Source organism: Entelurus aequoreus, linkage group LG09 (assembly GCF_033978785.1).
Source record: "Entelurus aequoreus isolate RoL-2023_Sb linkage group LG09, RoL_Eaeq_v1.1, whole genome shotgun sequence".
Taxonomy (NCBI): Eukaryota; Metazoa; Chordata; class Actinopteri; order Syngnathiformes; family Syngnathidae; genus Entelurus; species Entelurus aequoreus.
Window position 1 is genome coordinate 282,319 of NC_084739.1, and position 18,445 is coordinate 300,763.

At 40.6% G+C, this 18,445-nt stretch overlaps 1 protein-coding gene across 1 annotated transcript in view; it reads left to right on the forward strand.

Moving 5' to 3' along the window:
- The window catches only part of LOC133657044 (neuroendocrine convertase 2-like), a 75,410-nt gene that overhangs the window by 31,016 nt on the left and 25,949 nt on the right, over positions 1-18,445 (forward strand). Inside the window, exons 6-8 of the mRNA XM_062057928.1 lie at positions 1,203-1,279; positions 10,098-10,186; positions 10,409-10,584. Coding sequence (XP_061913912.1) covers positions 1,203-1,279; positions 10,098-10,186; positions 10,409-10,584 — 342 coding nt within the window. The remainder of the gene's footprint in view (positions 1-1,202; positions 1,280-10,097; positions 10,187-10,408; positions 10,585-18,445) is intronic.

An 18,445-nucleotide genomic window follows, 5' to 3' on the forward strand; every position in this document is an offset into this window, starting at 1 on the left:
CGATATGCCGATATTGTCCAACTCTTTAATTACCGATACCGATATCAACCGATACCGATACTGATATATACAGTCGTGGAATTAACACATTATTATGCCTAATTTGGACAACCAGGTATGGTGAAGATAAGGTACTTTTTAAAAAAATGAATCAAATAAAATAAGATAAATAAATTAAAAACATTTTCTTGAATAAAAAAGAAAGTAAAACAATATAAAATCAGTTACATAGAAACTAGTAATTAATGAAAATGAGTAAAATTAACTGTTAAAGGTTAGTACTATTAGTGGAGCAGCAGCACGCACAATCATGTGTGCTTACGGACTGTATCCCTTGCAGACTGTATTGATATATATTGATATAGATAGATAGATAGATAGATAGATAGATAGATAGATAGATAGATAGATAGTACTTTATTGATTTTTTTTACATAGATATAATGTAGGAACCACAATATTAATAACAGGAGGAAACAACCCTTTTGTGTGAATGAGTGTAAATGGGGGAGGGAGGTTTTTTGGGTTGGTGCACTAATTGTAAGTGTATCTTGTGTTTTTTATGTTGATTTAATAAAAAAAAACAAAAAAACAAAAAAACAAAAAACGATACCGATAATAAAAAAAACGATACCGATAATTTGCGATATTACATTTTAAAGCATTTATCGGCCGATAATATCGGCCAGCCGATATTATCGGACATCTCTAGTAATTACAGTACTCCCACCTTACATTCCTCATGGACATTTGTATTAGATCTTTTAAGCAGGTGTTTTTTGTTTACATTGTTATTGCCTTCTGGTTAGCTAATGTTTGCCCTGCAGGTAATAGTCACTTTTCCACCCCTTTATATATTAGGTATAGTTGTAAGCCTAGTTGTTAAAGTGCACATCATTAATGTTAATTAAGCAATATCACATGAGAGGGAATGCTGTTTTTTAATTTGAGCACTGCTGTGATTCGGTTAAAGATAATCATAACAACATTCTCATATAATATGTTAATTTGCTTTCTTTAAGTAAAAAAAAGGTCAAAGACAAAGCTATTCGGTTTCTTGTGAGTATATACACTTCACTGCCGATGTGGGGGGGCGCCACCTAAAATCTTGCCTAAGGCGCCAGATTGGTTAGGGCCAGGCCTGACCTGGGGATAAATTGGCCCTACATCTTCTAATTTTGTCCTATGTTGTTTTTTTCCAGAACGCAGAAGCCAGTTATGACTTCAGCAGCAACGACCCGTACCCTTTTCCACGCTACACGGACGACTGGTTTAACAGGTAGCTCACTTCGCCGCACTCTTGTGTATACACATATTGTGTTTTTGTGTGTGCTTTCCCCTTCTCGTATGGCAGCCCTCCTATTGATTTTCTCTCCACTTGGTTCCATTAAGACATAATGGTGCGGTGTACACAGAGCTATTGTCACTAGAAAGCACAATGTCTGCGGGGTTTTTACTCGTCGGCGTTTGCGATAAGGCTGATACAGGGGGAGGTCGCGGCCGCGCACGCCGGGGCGACCTTGTTACCGATAGTGCTTTATCCGCCTGCCGTCTCCCGGTGATCCACCGCGACGACGGCGACAGCGGCAGGGAATAGGTAGGAACACGCTCCGGATGTGTGTAAATGTGCGCGTCTGAGATTGCAGGGTTTGCCAGTGCGGCGTTCTGAGACTGGCCGACTCGCCGGCTAATCAGGCGGTTGTTATAAATAGCTTCCTGTCAGCGGCAAGAGCACGCCGGGAGAAACGGGGTTGCCTCTCTGCAAGGTCCCTGTGGGAAGCAGAGGGATGGAGGCAGAGCTGTGACAGGAATGACTGATGTTTGACCACCTTCACATTTTCTCCTCTATAAATATTTAACAGCACATCTGCAATTCCCTCCAGGTTATAAAATTACCAGTTACAATTTTCATCATTTCTGATAAAGGGGGAATAAGAATCGATTTCCGATTGGTTCCTGAACAGGCATCGTAAATAGAAGCGTTGGTATATCTGTCAGGTTCAAACACAGAACCGTCTATTACACAAGACAAGACGAAGGAATCAAGCAGAGACAGAGTTGAATTTTACTCATGAGGAGAGACGTATTGAGCTGTGCACTCAGTTACAGTTTCCCCCTACGCTCTAAGGCAGTGTTTTTCAACCACTGTGCCACTCACCACACTGCAAAAAGTCAGTGTTCAAAAACAAGAAAAAAAAATACAAAAATGAGGGGTATTTTATTTGATTTAAAGGCCTACTGAAATGATTTTTTAAATTTAAACGGGAATAGCAGATCCATTCTATGTGTCATACTTGATCATTTCGCGATATTGCCATATTTTTGCTGAAAGGATTTAGTAGAGAAAATCGACGATAAAGTTCGCAACTTTTGCTCGCTGATAAAAAGAAGCCTTGCCTGTAGCGGAAGTAGCGTGACGTCACAGGAGCTAGTATTCCTCACAATTCCCCGTTGTTTACAATGGAGCGAGAGAGATTCGGACCGAGAAAGTGACGATTACCCCATTAATTTGAGCGAGGATGAAAGATTCGTAGATGAGGAACGTTACAGTGAAGGACTTGAGAGGCAGCGATGGACGTATCTTTTTTCGCTCTGACCGTAACTTAGGTACAAGCTGGCTCACACTCTCTCCTTTTTCTATTGTGGATCACGGATTTGTATTTTAAGCCACCTGGGATACTATATCCTCTTGAAAATGAGAGTCGAGAACGCGAAATGGACATTCAGTGCCTTTTATCTCCACGACAATACATCGGCAAAATGCTTTAGCTACGAGCTAACGTGATAGCATCGTGCTTTAACTGCATATAGAAACAAAAGAAATAAACCCCTGACGGGAAGTATAGATAGAAAATCAACAATACTATTAAACCGTGGACATGTAAATACACGGTTAATGCTTTCCAGGCTGGCGAAGGTTAACAATGCTGTGCTAACGACGCCATTGAAGCTAACTTAGCAACCAGACTGCACAGAGCTATGCTAAAAACATTAGCTCTCCACCTACGCCAGCCAGCCCTCATTTGCTCATCAACACCCGTGCTCACCTGCGTTCAAGCGATCGGCAGAAGGACGAAGGACTTCACCCGATGCGTTTGGCGGCCCGGAGACGTAGGAAGTCAAGGTGAAGTCGGCGGCTAGCGCGGCTAGCGCTCCAACAAAGTCCTCCTGGATGTGTTGCTGTAGTCCGCTGCTAATACACTGAACCCACCTACAACTGTCTTCTTTGCAGCCTTCATTGTTCATTAAAAAAATTGCAAAAGATGTCCAGAATACTGTGGAATTATGAAATGAAAACAGAGCTTTTTGTATAGGATTCTACGGGGTACCATAACTTCCGTTACTCGGACTTCGTCACGCGCATACGTCATCATACCGCGATGTTTCAGCCGGATATTTCCCGGGAATTTTAAAATGTCACTTTATAAGTTAACCCGGCCGTATTGGCATGTGTTGCAATGTTAAGATTTCATCATTGATATATAAACTATCAGACTGCGTGGTCGGTAGCAGTGGCTTTCAGTAGGCCTTTAAGCAAAATTATCTGCCAATAGAACAAGAAAATTTGGCTTGTCAAGACTTTCCAAAACAAGTAAAATTAGCTAACCTCAATGAACCCCAAAATGCCTTAAAATAAGTATATTCTCACTAATAACAAGTGCACTTTTCTGGTAGAAAAAAATTATATGAGAACTTTTTGCTCAATATGTTGAAAAATATTCTTAAATGAAGTAAATGCTAGTGCCATTATCTTGACATAATGATATGCGCTCGGCATTACATTTTTGAAACCAGCAAACTTAAACTAAAAACTAATTTATTGTTCTTAACGGAGAGGCAACAAGGCAACCGCTTGTTACTCTCGGGGTCTCCTAGCCGCTCAGGCTAATCATATGGTCTAAAAATGCATTTTTCCATCGACAACATGACATCATCGCGCCAAGTGTGTGCTCTTTCAGTCAATTAGTGCGCATATATACAGCCCGGCACCCGGCCAAAAATGTTTTAATTGTAATTTTGACGAATTTATTTGAATGTGCATGAACTATTTCTGTTCAAAATTGTTAGAAATGTCAAATGTTTAAATATTAACTGTCAGTTTACTGTACTGTGCCAACTGTACTACTACATGAGTACATATTTTCTATTGTTTCATTGAAAATAAAACAGCAAAGTCCATTTGGCTGTCATCTGTTTTAATTATGAGACACAATTGTGTCAAAGTCATGATTTTGTTTTTTCATGCTTGAAATAAGAAATGATTACTTCTTTAAAAAAGTAGTTTTTATACTTGTGACTGTTGACGACACAGCTTTGCAACACTTGATATTCTAGTTTCATGCATTTTTTACTCAATATAGGTCATCAAATCTCAGCAACAAGCTGTAATATCTTACTGAGATCATTTAGGACCAAAACCCTTAAAACAAGTAAAACACTCTAACATAAAATCTGCTTAGTGAGAAGAATTATCTTATCGGACAGAAAATAAGCAAATATCACCCTTATTTGAGATATTTAATCTACTTAGATTTCAGTTTTTGCAGTGCAGGGTAACCACGTAATACTCCATGCCAGTAGGTGGCAGCAGCTGGTTAATTGCTTTGTAAAAGTCGGAATGTGTCGGGTGAGACGAGGACGGTTTGTTGTGATCCCGATATGCAGACCACAGTGGGAGGCAGTGTGCAGGTAAAAAGGTATGTCATGCTTAAACAAAAATTAACCAAAAGGGGAAGGGAAAGGGCTATGCAGAACGAAACTAAACTGAACTGACTACAAAGTAAACAGAAACAGAATGCTGGACGACAGCAAAAACTTACGGCGTCCACAAAGTACATCCGTACATGACATGACAATCAACAATGTCCGCACAAAGAAGGATAGCAACAACGTAAATAGCCTTGCTTGCTACACAAAGCAGGTGCGCCGTATAGCGCTCAAAGGAAGACATGAAACTGCTACAGGAAAACACCATTATAACAGCGCAAGACAGGAACTAAAACACTACACACAGGAAAACACCAACAAACTCAAAATAAGGCACAACGACCTGGTGGAGTTTCCTTTTTTAAAGTTTTCTGCCTCCGGATTTGTGCCTTGCCTCAAAAAGGGGCAGTTCCTTGTGCTCCTCTATGTATTCGGCAAGTAGCCCCAGTAGACACGATACATGATTATTCAGAATAGAAATGTGCTGACACTCGTGATCTCGCCCTGTCTCTGTTTTGTCTGCGTTGAGGTACTCGATGTCCGTCCTTGGCTGTCAGCAGGCAGGGTCTAGAACAGGGGTCACCAACGCGGTGCCCGCGGGCACCAGGTAGCCCGTAAGGACCAGATGAGTAGCCCGCTGGCCTGTTTTAAAAATAGCTCAAATAGCAGCACTTACCAGTGAGCTGCCTCTATTTTTTAAATTGTATTTATTTACTAGCAAGCTGGTCTTGCTTTGACCGACATTTTTAATTGTAAAGAGAGACCAAACTCAAATAGAATTTGAAAATCCAAGAAAATATTTTAAAGACTTGGTCTTTACTTGTTTAAATAAAATTCATTATTTTTTTTACTTTGCTTTTATAACTTTCAGAAAGACAATTTTAGAGAAAAAATACAACCTTAAAAATGATTTTAGGATTTTTAAACACATATACCTTTTAAATTCTTTCCTCTTCTTTCCTGACAATTTAAATCAATGTTCAAGTAATTTTTTTTTTTTTTATTGTAAAGAATAATAAATACATTTTAATTTAATTCTTCACTTTAGCTTCTGTTTTTCGACAAAGAATATTTGTGAAATATTTCTTCAAACTTATTATGATTAAAATTCAAAAAAATTATTCTGGCAAATCTAGAAAATCTGTAGAATCAAATTTGAATCTTTTTTTCAAAGTCTTTTGAATTTCTTTTAAAATTTTTGTTCTGGAAAATCTAGAAGAAATAATGATTTGTCTTTGTTAGAAATATACATGGTCCAATTTGTTATATATTCTAACATAATTTAAAACATGTCATCAAAATTCTAAAATTAATCTTAATCAGGAAAAAATTACTAATGATGTTCCATAAATTCTTTTTAAATTTTTTTCAAAAAGATTCAAATTAGCTAGTTTTTCACTTCTTTTTTTCGGTTGAATTTTGAATTTTTAAAGAGTCAAAATTGAAGATAAACTATGTTTCAAAATTTAATTGTCATTTTTTCGTGTTTTCTCCTCTTTTAAACCGTTCAATTAAGTGTAAATATCATTAATTATTAATATTAACATAGAGTTAAAGGTAAATTGCGCAAATTGGCTATTTCTGGCAATTTATTGAAGTGTGTATCAAACTGGTAGCCCTTCGCATTAATCAGTCCCCAAGAAGTAGCTCTTGGTTTCAAAAAGGTTGGTGACCCACTGGTCTAGAACCAAACTGCTGACAAGCGAAAACTCGCAAAGCAAGACCACAAGTTGTGTCTTTGTACAGATAGAAAAGTACAACTTCAGCACAAATGATAATAACTATAGCAACGGCCTTTACAACTTCAGCACAATTGATAATAACTATAGCAACGGCCTTTAAGCATAAGAGTTGTGTGATAACTTATACATAATTATTCTAACAATATCAAAGCAAATGTCCCCTATAAGGAACCAATGTAAACATGAAGTCCATGTTTTAGTGAAGGTTTGTACATTTGGAACAGAATGGGGCTTGAATGCATTGTGGGCCTGGGTAGCCTTTGTTGTTTCTTGCAAAGGCTTTGTTTACAATGTGAAAGCGGGCGACAAACAGGATTGAAATGGATCGTACAAAACGAAAAAAAACCCAAGGTATTGTAACTGAGACAAACTGTACCCTATTCCAAAGGCTGGCTATCTGGAAAAAAAATCATAAAAAATGGTGGCATCGACTTACCGTAATTTCCGAACTATAAGACTGCTATATGCTATATACACCAACATTTTATATGTTCCATTGAAAATATAGAACATTACACACGGCGCTCAAAAATCGATCAAAATGTTTTAGTAGGACTTTGGTAAGCTATGAAGCCGCACCGCTTGGTCACTACAATAACGAGGAATAAAAACAATAAATCCACGTCACTTTAGATAGATAGATAGATAGATAGGTCTTTATTGTCATTGCAACAAGTACAACAAAACTTTGTTTTCAGCACAAACCCGTTCAAGATTAGACAAACAAACAGTGTACAGGTTACAGAACAGGAACGCTGATGGGTCCCCACAAGGCGCCCCGTAAAAGATGGGAAAAAGGTAAAACGCTGGGGAAGGATGAGTAAAAAAATACAATCTAGACTGGGCTCCTAAGGGGGCCCAGTCTGGAGTGGGAAAAAACCTCCATAGCAAAGCACATATACAAACCCCGTTTCCATATGAGTTGGGAAATGGTGTTAGATGTAAATATAAACGGAATACAATGATTTGCAAATAATTTTCAAGCCATATTTAATTGAATGCACTACAAAAGACAAGATATTTGATGTTCAAACTCACAAACTTTATTGTTTTTTGCAAATAATAATTAACTTAGAATTTCATGGCTGCAACACGTGCCAAAGTAGTTGGGAAAGGGCATTTTCACCACTGTGTTACATGGCCTTTCCTTTTAACAACACTCTGTAAAGGTTTGGGAACTGAGGAGACACATTTTTGAAGCTTCTCAGGTGGAATTCTTTCCCATTCTTGCTTGATGTACAGCTTAAGTTGTTCAACAGTCCGGGGGTCTCCCTTCTGCTATTTTAGGTGCCACACATTTTCAATGGGAGACAGGTCTGGACTACAGGCAGGCCAGTCTAGTACCCGCACTCTTTTACTATGAAGCCACGTTGATGTAACACGTGGCTTGGCATTGTCTTGCTGAAATAAGCAGGGGCGTCCATGGTAACGTTGCTTGGATGGCAACATATGTTGCTCCAAAACCTGTATGTACCTTTCAGCATTAATGGTGCCTTCACTGATGGGTAAGTTACCCATGTCTTGGGCACTAATACACCCCCATACCATCACAGATTCTGGCTTTTACACTTTGCGCATAGAACAATCCGGATGGTTCTTTTCCTCTTTGGTCCGGAGGACACGACGTCCACAGTTTCCAAAAACAATTTGAAATGTGGACTCGTCAGACCACAGAACACTTTTCCACTTTGTATCAGTCCATCTTAGATGAGCTCAGGCCCAGCGAAGCCGACGGCGTTTCTGGTGTTGTTGATAAACGGTTTTCGCCTTGCATAGGAGAGTTTTAACTTGCACTTACAGATGTAGCGACCAACTGTAGTTACTGACAGTGGGTTTCTGAAGTGTTCCTGAGCCCATGTGGTGATATCCTTTACACACTGATGTCGCTTGTTGATGCAGTACAGCCTGAGGGATGGAAGGTCACGGGCTTAGCTGCTTACGTGCAGTGATTTCTCCAGATTCTCTGAACCCTTTGATGATATTACGGAGCGTAGATGGTGAAATCCCTAAATTCCTTGCAATAGCTGCTTGAGAAAGGTTTTTCTTAAACTGTTCAACAATTTGCTCACGCATTTGTTGACAAAGTGGTGACCCTCGCCCCGTCCTTGTTTGTGAATGACTGAGCATTTTCATGAATCTACTTTTATACCCAATCATGGCACCCACCTGTTCCCAATTTGGCTGCTCACCTGTGGGATGTTTCCAAATAAGTGTTTGATGAGCATTCCTCAACTTTATCAGTATTTATTGCCACCTTTCACAACTTCTTTGTCACGTGTTGCTGGCATCAAATTCTAAAGTTAATGATTATTTGCACAAAAAAAAAAGTTTATTAGTTTGAACATCAAATATGTTGTCTTTGTAGCACATTCAACTGAATATGGCTTGAAAAGGATTTGCAAATCATTGTATTCCGTTTATATTTACATCTAACACAATTTCCCAATTCATATGGAAACGGGGTTTGTACATATTACAACGTACATCTCAAGATATCTAGCAACAGAGGGAAGGGAGTGCGGGGTTATGATGGTAGGTCGCAGCTCTCGGCGCTGACCATCCTTCCATCACCCCTATGGGATTTGCGTCGAGGGCGTTGGGTTGGGGGGGTTGAGGCCAGTTAAATTTGTTAAACTTTGTTGGTTAATCTTCTTGGTGTGCAGGATGGGGGACGAGGGAGTGTCGACAACGCCGTGGATACTTCCTGAATGTTTAAAAAACCACACATTGCTCGTCCATTCTTTTTTCGGAATCATGTAAAGCGAGTAACACTACGAAAATGTATTAAAATGGCTTTAAAAAGCACAATGACAGCACAACTGTGCTGAATGAATGAGAAGTGGAGAGCGACATGATTTGTACAACAAAACATCGTTGGTTTGTAAACCAAAACTTTTGTTTGGAAATTGAGGTTCCACTGTATCTCATGAACATACACTATATTGCCAAAAAGTATTTGGCCACCCATCCAAATGATCAGAATCAGGAGTCCTAATCACTTGGTGATTAGGACAGGTGTATAAAATCAAGCACCAAAACATTTTGGACAATTCCATGCTCCCAACCTTGTGGGAACAGTCTGGAGCGGGGCCCCTTCCTCTTCCAACATGACTGTGCACCAGTGCACAAAGCAAGGTCCGTAAAGACATGGATGACAGAGTCCGGTGTGGATGAACTTGACTGGCCTGCGCAGAGTCCTGACCTGAACCTGATAGAACACCTTTGGGATGAATCAGAACGGAGGCTGATAGCCAACATCCGTGTGTGACCTCACCAATGCGCTTTTGGAGGAATGGTGGAAAATTCCTATAAGCACACTCCGCAACCTTGTGGACAGCCTTTCCCAGAAGAGTTGAAGCTGTAATAGCTGCAAAAGGTGGACCGGCGTCATATTGAACCCTATGGGTTAGGAATGGGATGGCACTTCAAGTTCACATGTGAGTCAAGGCAGGTGGCCAAACACTTTTGGCAATATAGTGTACGTTATTGTTGGTGTGCTAACTCTTGTCTATAGGTCCTTAAATATGAGCTAAAAACTAAAAAATACCTGGTGCAACGTTCCGTTTAAATCCAACCGTTTCGCCACTATTGTCTCCGACTTCACCCTACTTTCTCTCACTCCACGTTCTGCTCCTTTCTTGTCACCAGTCACGGCACAAGATGTGCCGGGGAAGTGTCGGCGGCGGCCAACAACAACATTTGCGGTGTGGGAGTGGCCTACAACTCCAAAGTGGCAGGTGTGTGTGTCATTTTGGACGGTGAGAGGAATGGCAACAAGCAGACTGCGATGCCCCGCATGTTGTCATAATGGCGTAATGGTAGCATGAAGAGGGTGCAGAAAAATACTCCCTAGTCATGAATAATGTTAAGGGAATTGGAGCGTTATAGCATTTCTTCTATAGATGTACTGTATTATTGGAAGTAGCACCGACATAATAATTTACACTATTTCCTGATAGGTATTAGGATGTTGGACCAGCCATTCATGACCGACATCATAGAAGCTTCATCCATCAGCCACATGCCTCAAGTCATTGACATCTACAGCGCCAGCTGGGGGCCCACCGATGACGGCAAGACCGTGGATGGCCCCCGAGAGTTAACCCTTCAGGCCATGGCTGATGGCGTCAACAAGGTACCTTCAACATACCCTCCTGATCAGGGGTCGGCAACCTTTACCACTCAAAGAGCCATTTTGGCAAGTTTCACAAATTAAAGAAAGTAATGGGAGCCACAACAAATTTTTTAAAATGAAAAACACCGCATAAAAAGCTTAAATGCTTTGTGCTATGTTAACCAGGGGTCTCCGACACACGCACCGGCACGCACTTTAACGTGGAAATTTGATGTTAGTGCAGCCCGCGAGTTTTGAACGAATGGCGCTTGATAGCGTCATACTTGCCAACCCTCTCATTTTTCCAGGGAGACTCCCGAATATCAGAGCGTGATGACACTGCATTTGGCGCCCTCTACAGTCTGCCCTAACAGTGTACCTGCTCGATCACACGTAGAATGCAATTTCAGCTTGCTCACGTAAGTGACAGCGAGGCGTACTAGCTCAGCAGCCACACATCTTACACTGACGGTACCAATACCCAGAATCCCATGCAGCACTAACTCTTCCGCTCAACCAACGCACGGAGGGGGGGGGGGGGGGGGGGGTGATGTGTGGGGGGATTTGGTGGTAGCGGGGGTGTATAATGTAGACCGGAAGAGTTAGGGCTGCATGGGATTCTGGGTAATGGTTGTGTTGTGTTTATGTTGTGTTACGGTGGGATGTTCTCCAGAAATGTGTTTTTCATTCTTTTTTGGTGTGAGTTCACAGTGTGGCGCATATTTGTAACGTAACAATGTTAAAATTGTTTGATACGGCTACCGTCAGTGTAAGCTGTGTGGCTGATGAGTAAGTATGCTTTGCTGTCTCCTGTGTGTGCAAGTAATAACAACATGCAACATGTGGCTGGACTGGCACGCTGTATGTAAATGCTATAGAGGACAATTACTGCAGTGCAATTAGGGCACGCCCTTAATTTAGTAATTAGAGTGTAAATAGGATTATATTTTCCCTGGGAGTAATCTATGAGAGACACTGAGATCCATAAATCTCCTGGGAATATGGGGAGGTCGGCAAGTATGTAGCTGAGCCGCATCAGAGTGGTCAAGGAGCCGCGGGTTGCCGACCCCTGACTTATACAGTATTTCAATTATTCAATTCAATTATTTATTTATTTCGTACTTGGATGTGTACATTTCAACAACATTTCAACAATCTCACATACCTTACTGCATTCAATACACAGCCATGTCGAAAAGGAACAGGATGAAGAAAATCTTATATTTCCTGCCCCTTCGCACAAAAGAAACATTTTCTTGGTATTTCTTTGCCGGTAGTGCATTAGAACATCCAATGCAACAAATCAATACAAAACAATATATCACATATGCACACACAGGCACCCACACCCACACACACCCACCCACCATTTGACACACGCAGCTACGGTATATTAATAAAACATAGCTGCTTACTGTTCTTTTTAGCATACTGTACCGGTATTCAATAGCTTGGACCTTAAATCCTAGTGAATAGCTCTTTATCTTTTTTCCTTTGTGCGATTGCAAACTACTGAAAGCAGCGTCCTCCATTTTGAAAATGAGGACAGGTAAAGCGTCACTCGTGACGTAACGAATTTGACCCGGCGGAAGTTCTAGCCGTATGCTAAATATTTTGCGAAACGAGTTTGACCCGGTGAAAATTATAGACATGCGATAATAAAATTAATATTTTGCGAAACGAATTTGATCCGGCGTTAATAATGAACCGGCGATAAGGCCAAGCATGCGTTAATTATTTTGAGAAACGAGTTTGACCCGGCAGTAATTCTACACGTGCGAATACTATATTCCCTGCGCCAATTCAAGGAAATACGGTAAATCGAGTCCTCTTATGCAAAAACACAAATGCGGGTACATGAGGTTGGTAGACTATAGCAGGGGGCCTAAGCACAATTTAAATTTTGACCCCAAAATAAATTTGTAAATATAAAAATAAAAATTACCAAATTTCAATGGTCAGAACTAGGGATGTCCGATAATGACTTTTTGCCGATATCCGATATGCCGATATTGTCCAACTCTTTAATTTCCGATACCGATATCAACCGATACCGATATCAACCGATATATACAGTCGTGGAATTAACACATTATTATGCCTAATTTGGACAACCAGGTATGGTGAAGATAAGGTACTTTTTAAAAAAATGAATCAAATAAAATAAGATAAATAAATTAAAAACATTTTCTTGAATAAAAAAGAAAGTAAAACAATATAAAAACAGTTACATAGAAACTAGTAATTAATGAAAATTTGTAAAATTAACTGTTAAAGGTTAGTACTATTAGTGGACCAGCAGCACGCACAATCATGTGTGCTTACGGACTGTATCCCTTGCAGACTGTATTGATATATATTGATATATAATGTAGGAAGCAGAATATTAATAACAGAAAGAAACAACCCTTTTGTGTGAATGAGTGTAAATGGGATAGGGAGGTTTTTTGGGTTGGTGCACTAATTGTAAGTGTATCTTGTGTTTTTATGTGGATTTAATAAAAAAAAACAAAAAAAACCAAAACAAAACAAAAAACGATACTGATAATAAAAAAAACGATACCGATAATTGCCGATATTACATTTTAACGCAAAAAAAAGAAGATAATTAAAATCAAATATCCCAAGAGGGTTGATCAAACTTCATGTAACATTTATGGTAAACAAATGGTTAAAAAATGATTTTTTCAAATGAAAAACAACAAGTTTAACATAATTAAAACATCAGAGTTGCATATGTTCCTGGAACATAATCTGGACAGGATTGTATCCCAGTACGTCGGGCACTAAGACTGTACGCAATAGTGTACAATGTATATTTTCCATAATATTGTTATCCAAGACTAAGCAGGAAGGGGCTAGGAATGTCACTTTTGACAATTGACATTTTACTTGCACTTACTGAAGCAACACAGCTAGACAAGGAGACAAAAAACTATGTGAGGAGAGTTGATTAGACGGGGATTTGGGACTTTAGGATATTAGGACGTGATGATGTCCAGCTGAGGATACATTACTAACTGACTCGGTGAGAACATGACATAACTTGAAGAAAGTCGACTACCATAAAGACATGAGACTAAGTGGAAACAGAACAAGGGCTATTACATTCTTTCAGCTTGAGCGTGACCTTTATAGTGTTTGCTCTTACGACTAAGGCGGTTTTAGCAGAGATGCTGGTATTTTCCAGAAGTGGGAGGCAAATCTCCACAATGTAACCCAGCAAAGATCTTCCTCTGCGGAAGACCTGATTCACACAGACTGTTGCCATGCTAACAGTGCCGCTGTCTATTACCAGCCTGATTAATCATCCTGACCATGTGCAAGCAGGTTGTAGGTCGCTCCGAACCCGCTGAAGTATCGCAGCAGGCACGAGACATTGATACAACGTTGATTATACGCACATGTCCTTTAAAACTGACTTTGAAACAACTTTGCAAAATAGTTGTACCGTATTTCCTTGAATTGCCGCCGGGAATATAGTATGCGCATGCCTAGAATTACTGCCGGGTCAAACTCGTTTCGCAAAATAATTAGCGCATGCTTAGCATTACCGCCGGCTCATGATTAACGCAGGGTCAAACTCCATCCATCCATCCATCTTCTTCCGCTTCCGCTTAGACTTTCCTCTCCCCAGCCACTTCGTCCAGCTCCTCCCGGGGGATCCCGAGGCGTTCCCAGGCCAGCCGGGAGACATAGTCTTCCCTACGTGTCCTGGGTCTTCCCCGTGGACGTGCCCTAAACACCTCCCGAGGGAGGCGTTCGGGTGGCATCCTGACCAGATGCCCGAACCACCTCATCTGGCTCCTCTCGATGTGGAGGAGCAGCGGCTTTACTTTGAGCTCCCCCCGGATGGCAGAACTTCTCACCCTATCTCTAAGGGAGAGACCCGCCACCCGGCGGAGGAAACTCATTTCGGTCGCTTGTACCCGTGATCTTGTCCTTTCGGTCATAACCCAAAGCTCATGACCATAGGTGAGGATGGGAACGTAGATCGACCGGTAAATTGAGAGCTTTGCCTTCCGGCTCAGCTCCTTCTTCACCACAACGGATCGATACAGCGTCCGCATTACTGAAGACGCCGCACCGATCCGCCTGTCGACCTCACGATCCACTCTTCCCCCACTCGTGAACAAGACTCCCAGGTACTTGAACTCCTCCACTTGGGGCAGAGTCTCCTCCCCAACCCGGAGATGGCACTCCACCCTTTTCCGGGCGAGAACCATGGACTCGGACTTGGAGGTGCTGATTTTCATCCCAGTCGCTTCACACACGGCTGCGAACCGATCCAGTGAGAGCTGAAGATCCTGGCCGGATGAAGCCATCAGGACCACATCATCTGCAAAAAGCAGAGACCTAATCCTGCAGCCACCAAACCGGATCCCCTCAACGCCTTGACTGCGCCTAGAAATTCTGTCCATAAAAGTTATGAACAGAATCAGTGACAAAGGGCAGCCTTGGCGGAGTCCAACCTTCACTGGAAACGTGTCCGACTTACTGCCGGCAATGCGGACCAAGCTCTGACACTGATCGTACAGGGAGCAGACCGCCACAATCAGACAGTCCGATACCCCATACTCTCTGAGCACTCCCCACAGGACCTCCCGAGGGACACGGTCGAATGCCTTCTCCAAGTCCACAAAGCACATGTAGACTGGTTGGGCAAACTCCCATGCACCCTGAAGGATCCTGCCGAGAGTATAGAGCTGGTCCACAGTTCCACGACCAGGACGAAAACCACACTGTTCCTCCTGAATCCGAGGTTCGACTATCCAGCGTAGCCTCCTCTCCAGTACACCCGAATAAACCTTACCGGGAAGGCTGAGGAGTGTGATCCCACGATAGTTGGAACACACCCTCCGGTTCCCCTTCTTAAAGAGAGGAACCACCACCCCGGTCTGCCAATCCAGAGGGGGCGGTACCTCTGGATTGACAGGGTCAAACTCGTTTCGCAAAATATTATTTTTATTAGCGCATGTCTAGAATTTCCGCCGGGTCCAACTCGTTTCGCAAAATAATTAGCATATGCCTAGAATTTCTGCCGGGTCAAACTCGTCACGTCACAAGTGACACTTCACCTGTCATCATTTTCAAAATGGAGGAGGCTAATTTCAATAATTTGAAATCGCATAAAGGGAAGAAGATTAAGAGCTATTCAGTAGGATTTAAGGTCCAAGATATTGAATATGCTAAAAAGAACAGTAAGCAGCTATGTTTTATTAATATACCGTAGCTGCGTGTGTCAAATATGAGTCATTAAATGACTTCCGCCTCCTGGTGGTAGAGGGCGCTAGTGATCCTTCTTGCGACTACTGGGCTGCAGAAGAAGTGACAACAAGCAGCAACAGCTTTAGCAGCGATCGTTAATTTTTTCCTCTCGCTTGTACTTTTAACATGGAGGATTACATATCTAAAATAAAACAGTTTTCTAAACTGGACTTTCAATCGAAGCAGGAGGTAATAATTAAAGGAATATCTCCATCGAGACAGAGAGACTTTTAAAACTGAAGAAAGATAAGGAAGACTTCTATAAACAAGTTATCGATGCTTTTGTTCAGAAGCAGCTGCGCATGAACTTCATTTATAAGTAAAGGTAAGACCATAATAAAAAAATGTTTTATTAAATGTGCTTTTCATGATGGTATCCTTACATCACACTCAAATCGCAGGTTTAAATTTACCGCATACCTTTGGTAAGCGCCGGAGTGAGAAGAGGTTTTAAATTAATTACCGCCGCGGCGCCAATTCAAGGAAATACGGTATCTGTAAATTGAGACAACGTTGATGTCTAACCTTGGATCAACGTCGTTGGTTGGGGAAATGACCACATTTCAATGTCAAATCAACGTCACAACCTGACTTTGAATAAACGTCGTCAAAAAGCATGTTGTTTCAACGTTGTATTGGGGTGTAAAATATCGGTTGGGAAATGACCAAATTTCAATAGTCAAATCAAGGTCAGAACCCAACATTGATTAAACATCGTCTTAAAGCATGTTGTTACAACGTTGTATTCGTGTTGTATAAAATTGGTTGAAAAATGACAAATTCCCATCAGGCACAAGACATTGATACAACATTGATTATACATACATGTCCTTTAAAACTGCCCTAAAACCAACAATGCAAAAATAGTTGTATTTTTAAATTGAGACAACGTTGATATCTAACGCCGAATCCACATAGTTGGTTGGGAAATGACCAACTTTCAATGGTCAAATCAACATCACAACCTGACATTGTATAAACGTCGTCAAAAGGTATGTTGTTTCAACGTTGTTGGTTGGGAAATTACCTAATTTTAATGGTCAAATCAACGTCACAACCTGACATTGAATAAACATCGTCAAAAGGTATGTTGTTTCAACGTCGTTGGTTGGAAAATGACCACATTTCAATGGTTAAATCAACGTCACAACTTGACATTGAATAAACGTCCTCAAAAGGTATGTTGTTTCAACGTTGTTGGTTGGGAAATGACCAAATTTCAATGGTCAAATTGAGACAACGTTGAATCCAAGTTGTTGTTTGGGAAATGACCAAATGTCAATGGTCAAGTCAACGTCACAACCGATATTGAACAACACTAATACAACATTGAAACAACATGCTTTTTGACGACGTTTAATCAATGTTGGGTTCTGACCTTGATTTGACCATTGAAATGTGGTAATTTCCCAACCAACAACGTTGAAACAACATACTTTTTGACTATGTTTATTCAACGTCAAAATTACAAATTCCCAGCAGGCACTAGACATTGATACAACATTGATTATACGTTGAATCCACGTGATTGGTTGGAAATCTACCAAATTTCAATGGTCAAATCAACGTAACAACCTGACATTGCATTAACGTCGTCAAAAGGTATGTTGTTTCAACGTTGTTGGTTGAAAAATGATCAAATTTCAAAGGTCAAATCAACGTCAGAACCCAACATTGTTTAAACGTTGTCATAAAGCATGTTGTTTCAACGTTGTATTCGTGTTGTAGAATATTGGTTGAAAAATGACAAATTCCCAGCAGGCACGAGACATTGATACAACATTGATTATACATACATGTCCTTTAAAACTGCCTCAAAAACAACAATGCAAAAATAGTTGTATTTGTAAATTGAGACAACGCTGAATCCACGTTGTTGGTTGGAAAATGACCAAATGTCAATGGTCAAGTCAACGTCACAACCTGACATTGAATAAACATTGTCAAAAGGTATGTTATTTCAACGTTGTTGGTTGGGAAATGACCACATTTCAATGGTTAAATCAACGTCAAAACTTGACATTGAATAAACGTTGTCAAAAGGTATGCTATTTCAACGTTGTTGGTTGGGAAATGACCACATTTCAATGGTTAAATCAACGTCACAACTTGACATTGAATAAACGTCCTCAAAAGGTATGTTATTTCAACGTTGTTGGTTGGGAAATTACCAAATTTCAATGGTCAAATTGAGACAACGTTGAATCCAAGTTGTTGGTTGGGAAATGACCAAATGTCAATGGTCAAGTCAACGTCACAACCTGACGTTGAATAAACGTAGTCAAAAAGTATGTTGTTTCAACGTCGTTGGTTGGTTGGGAAATTACCAAATTTCAATGGTCAAATCAAGGTCAGAACCCAACATTGATTAAACGTTGTCAAAAAGCATGTTGTTTCAATGTTGTATTAGTGTTGTTCAATATTGGTTGAAAAATTACAAATTCCCAGCAGGCACTAGACATTGATACAACATTGATTATACGTTGAATCCACGTTGTTGGTTGGGAATCCACCAAATTTCAATGGTCAAATCAACGTAACAACCTGACATTGCATAAACGTCGTCAAAAGGTATGTTGTTTCAACGTTGTTGGTTGAAAAATGATCAAATTTC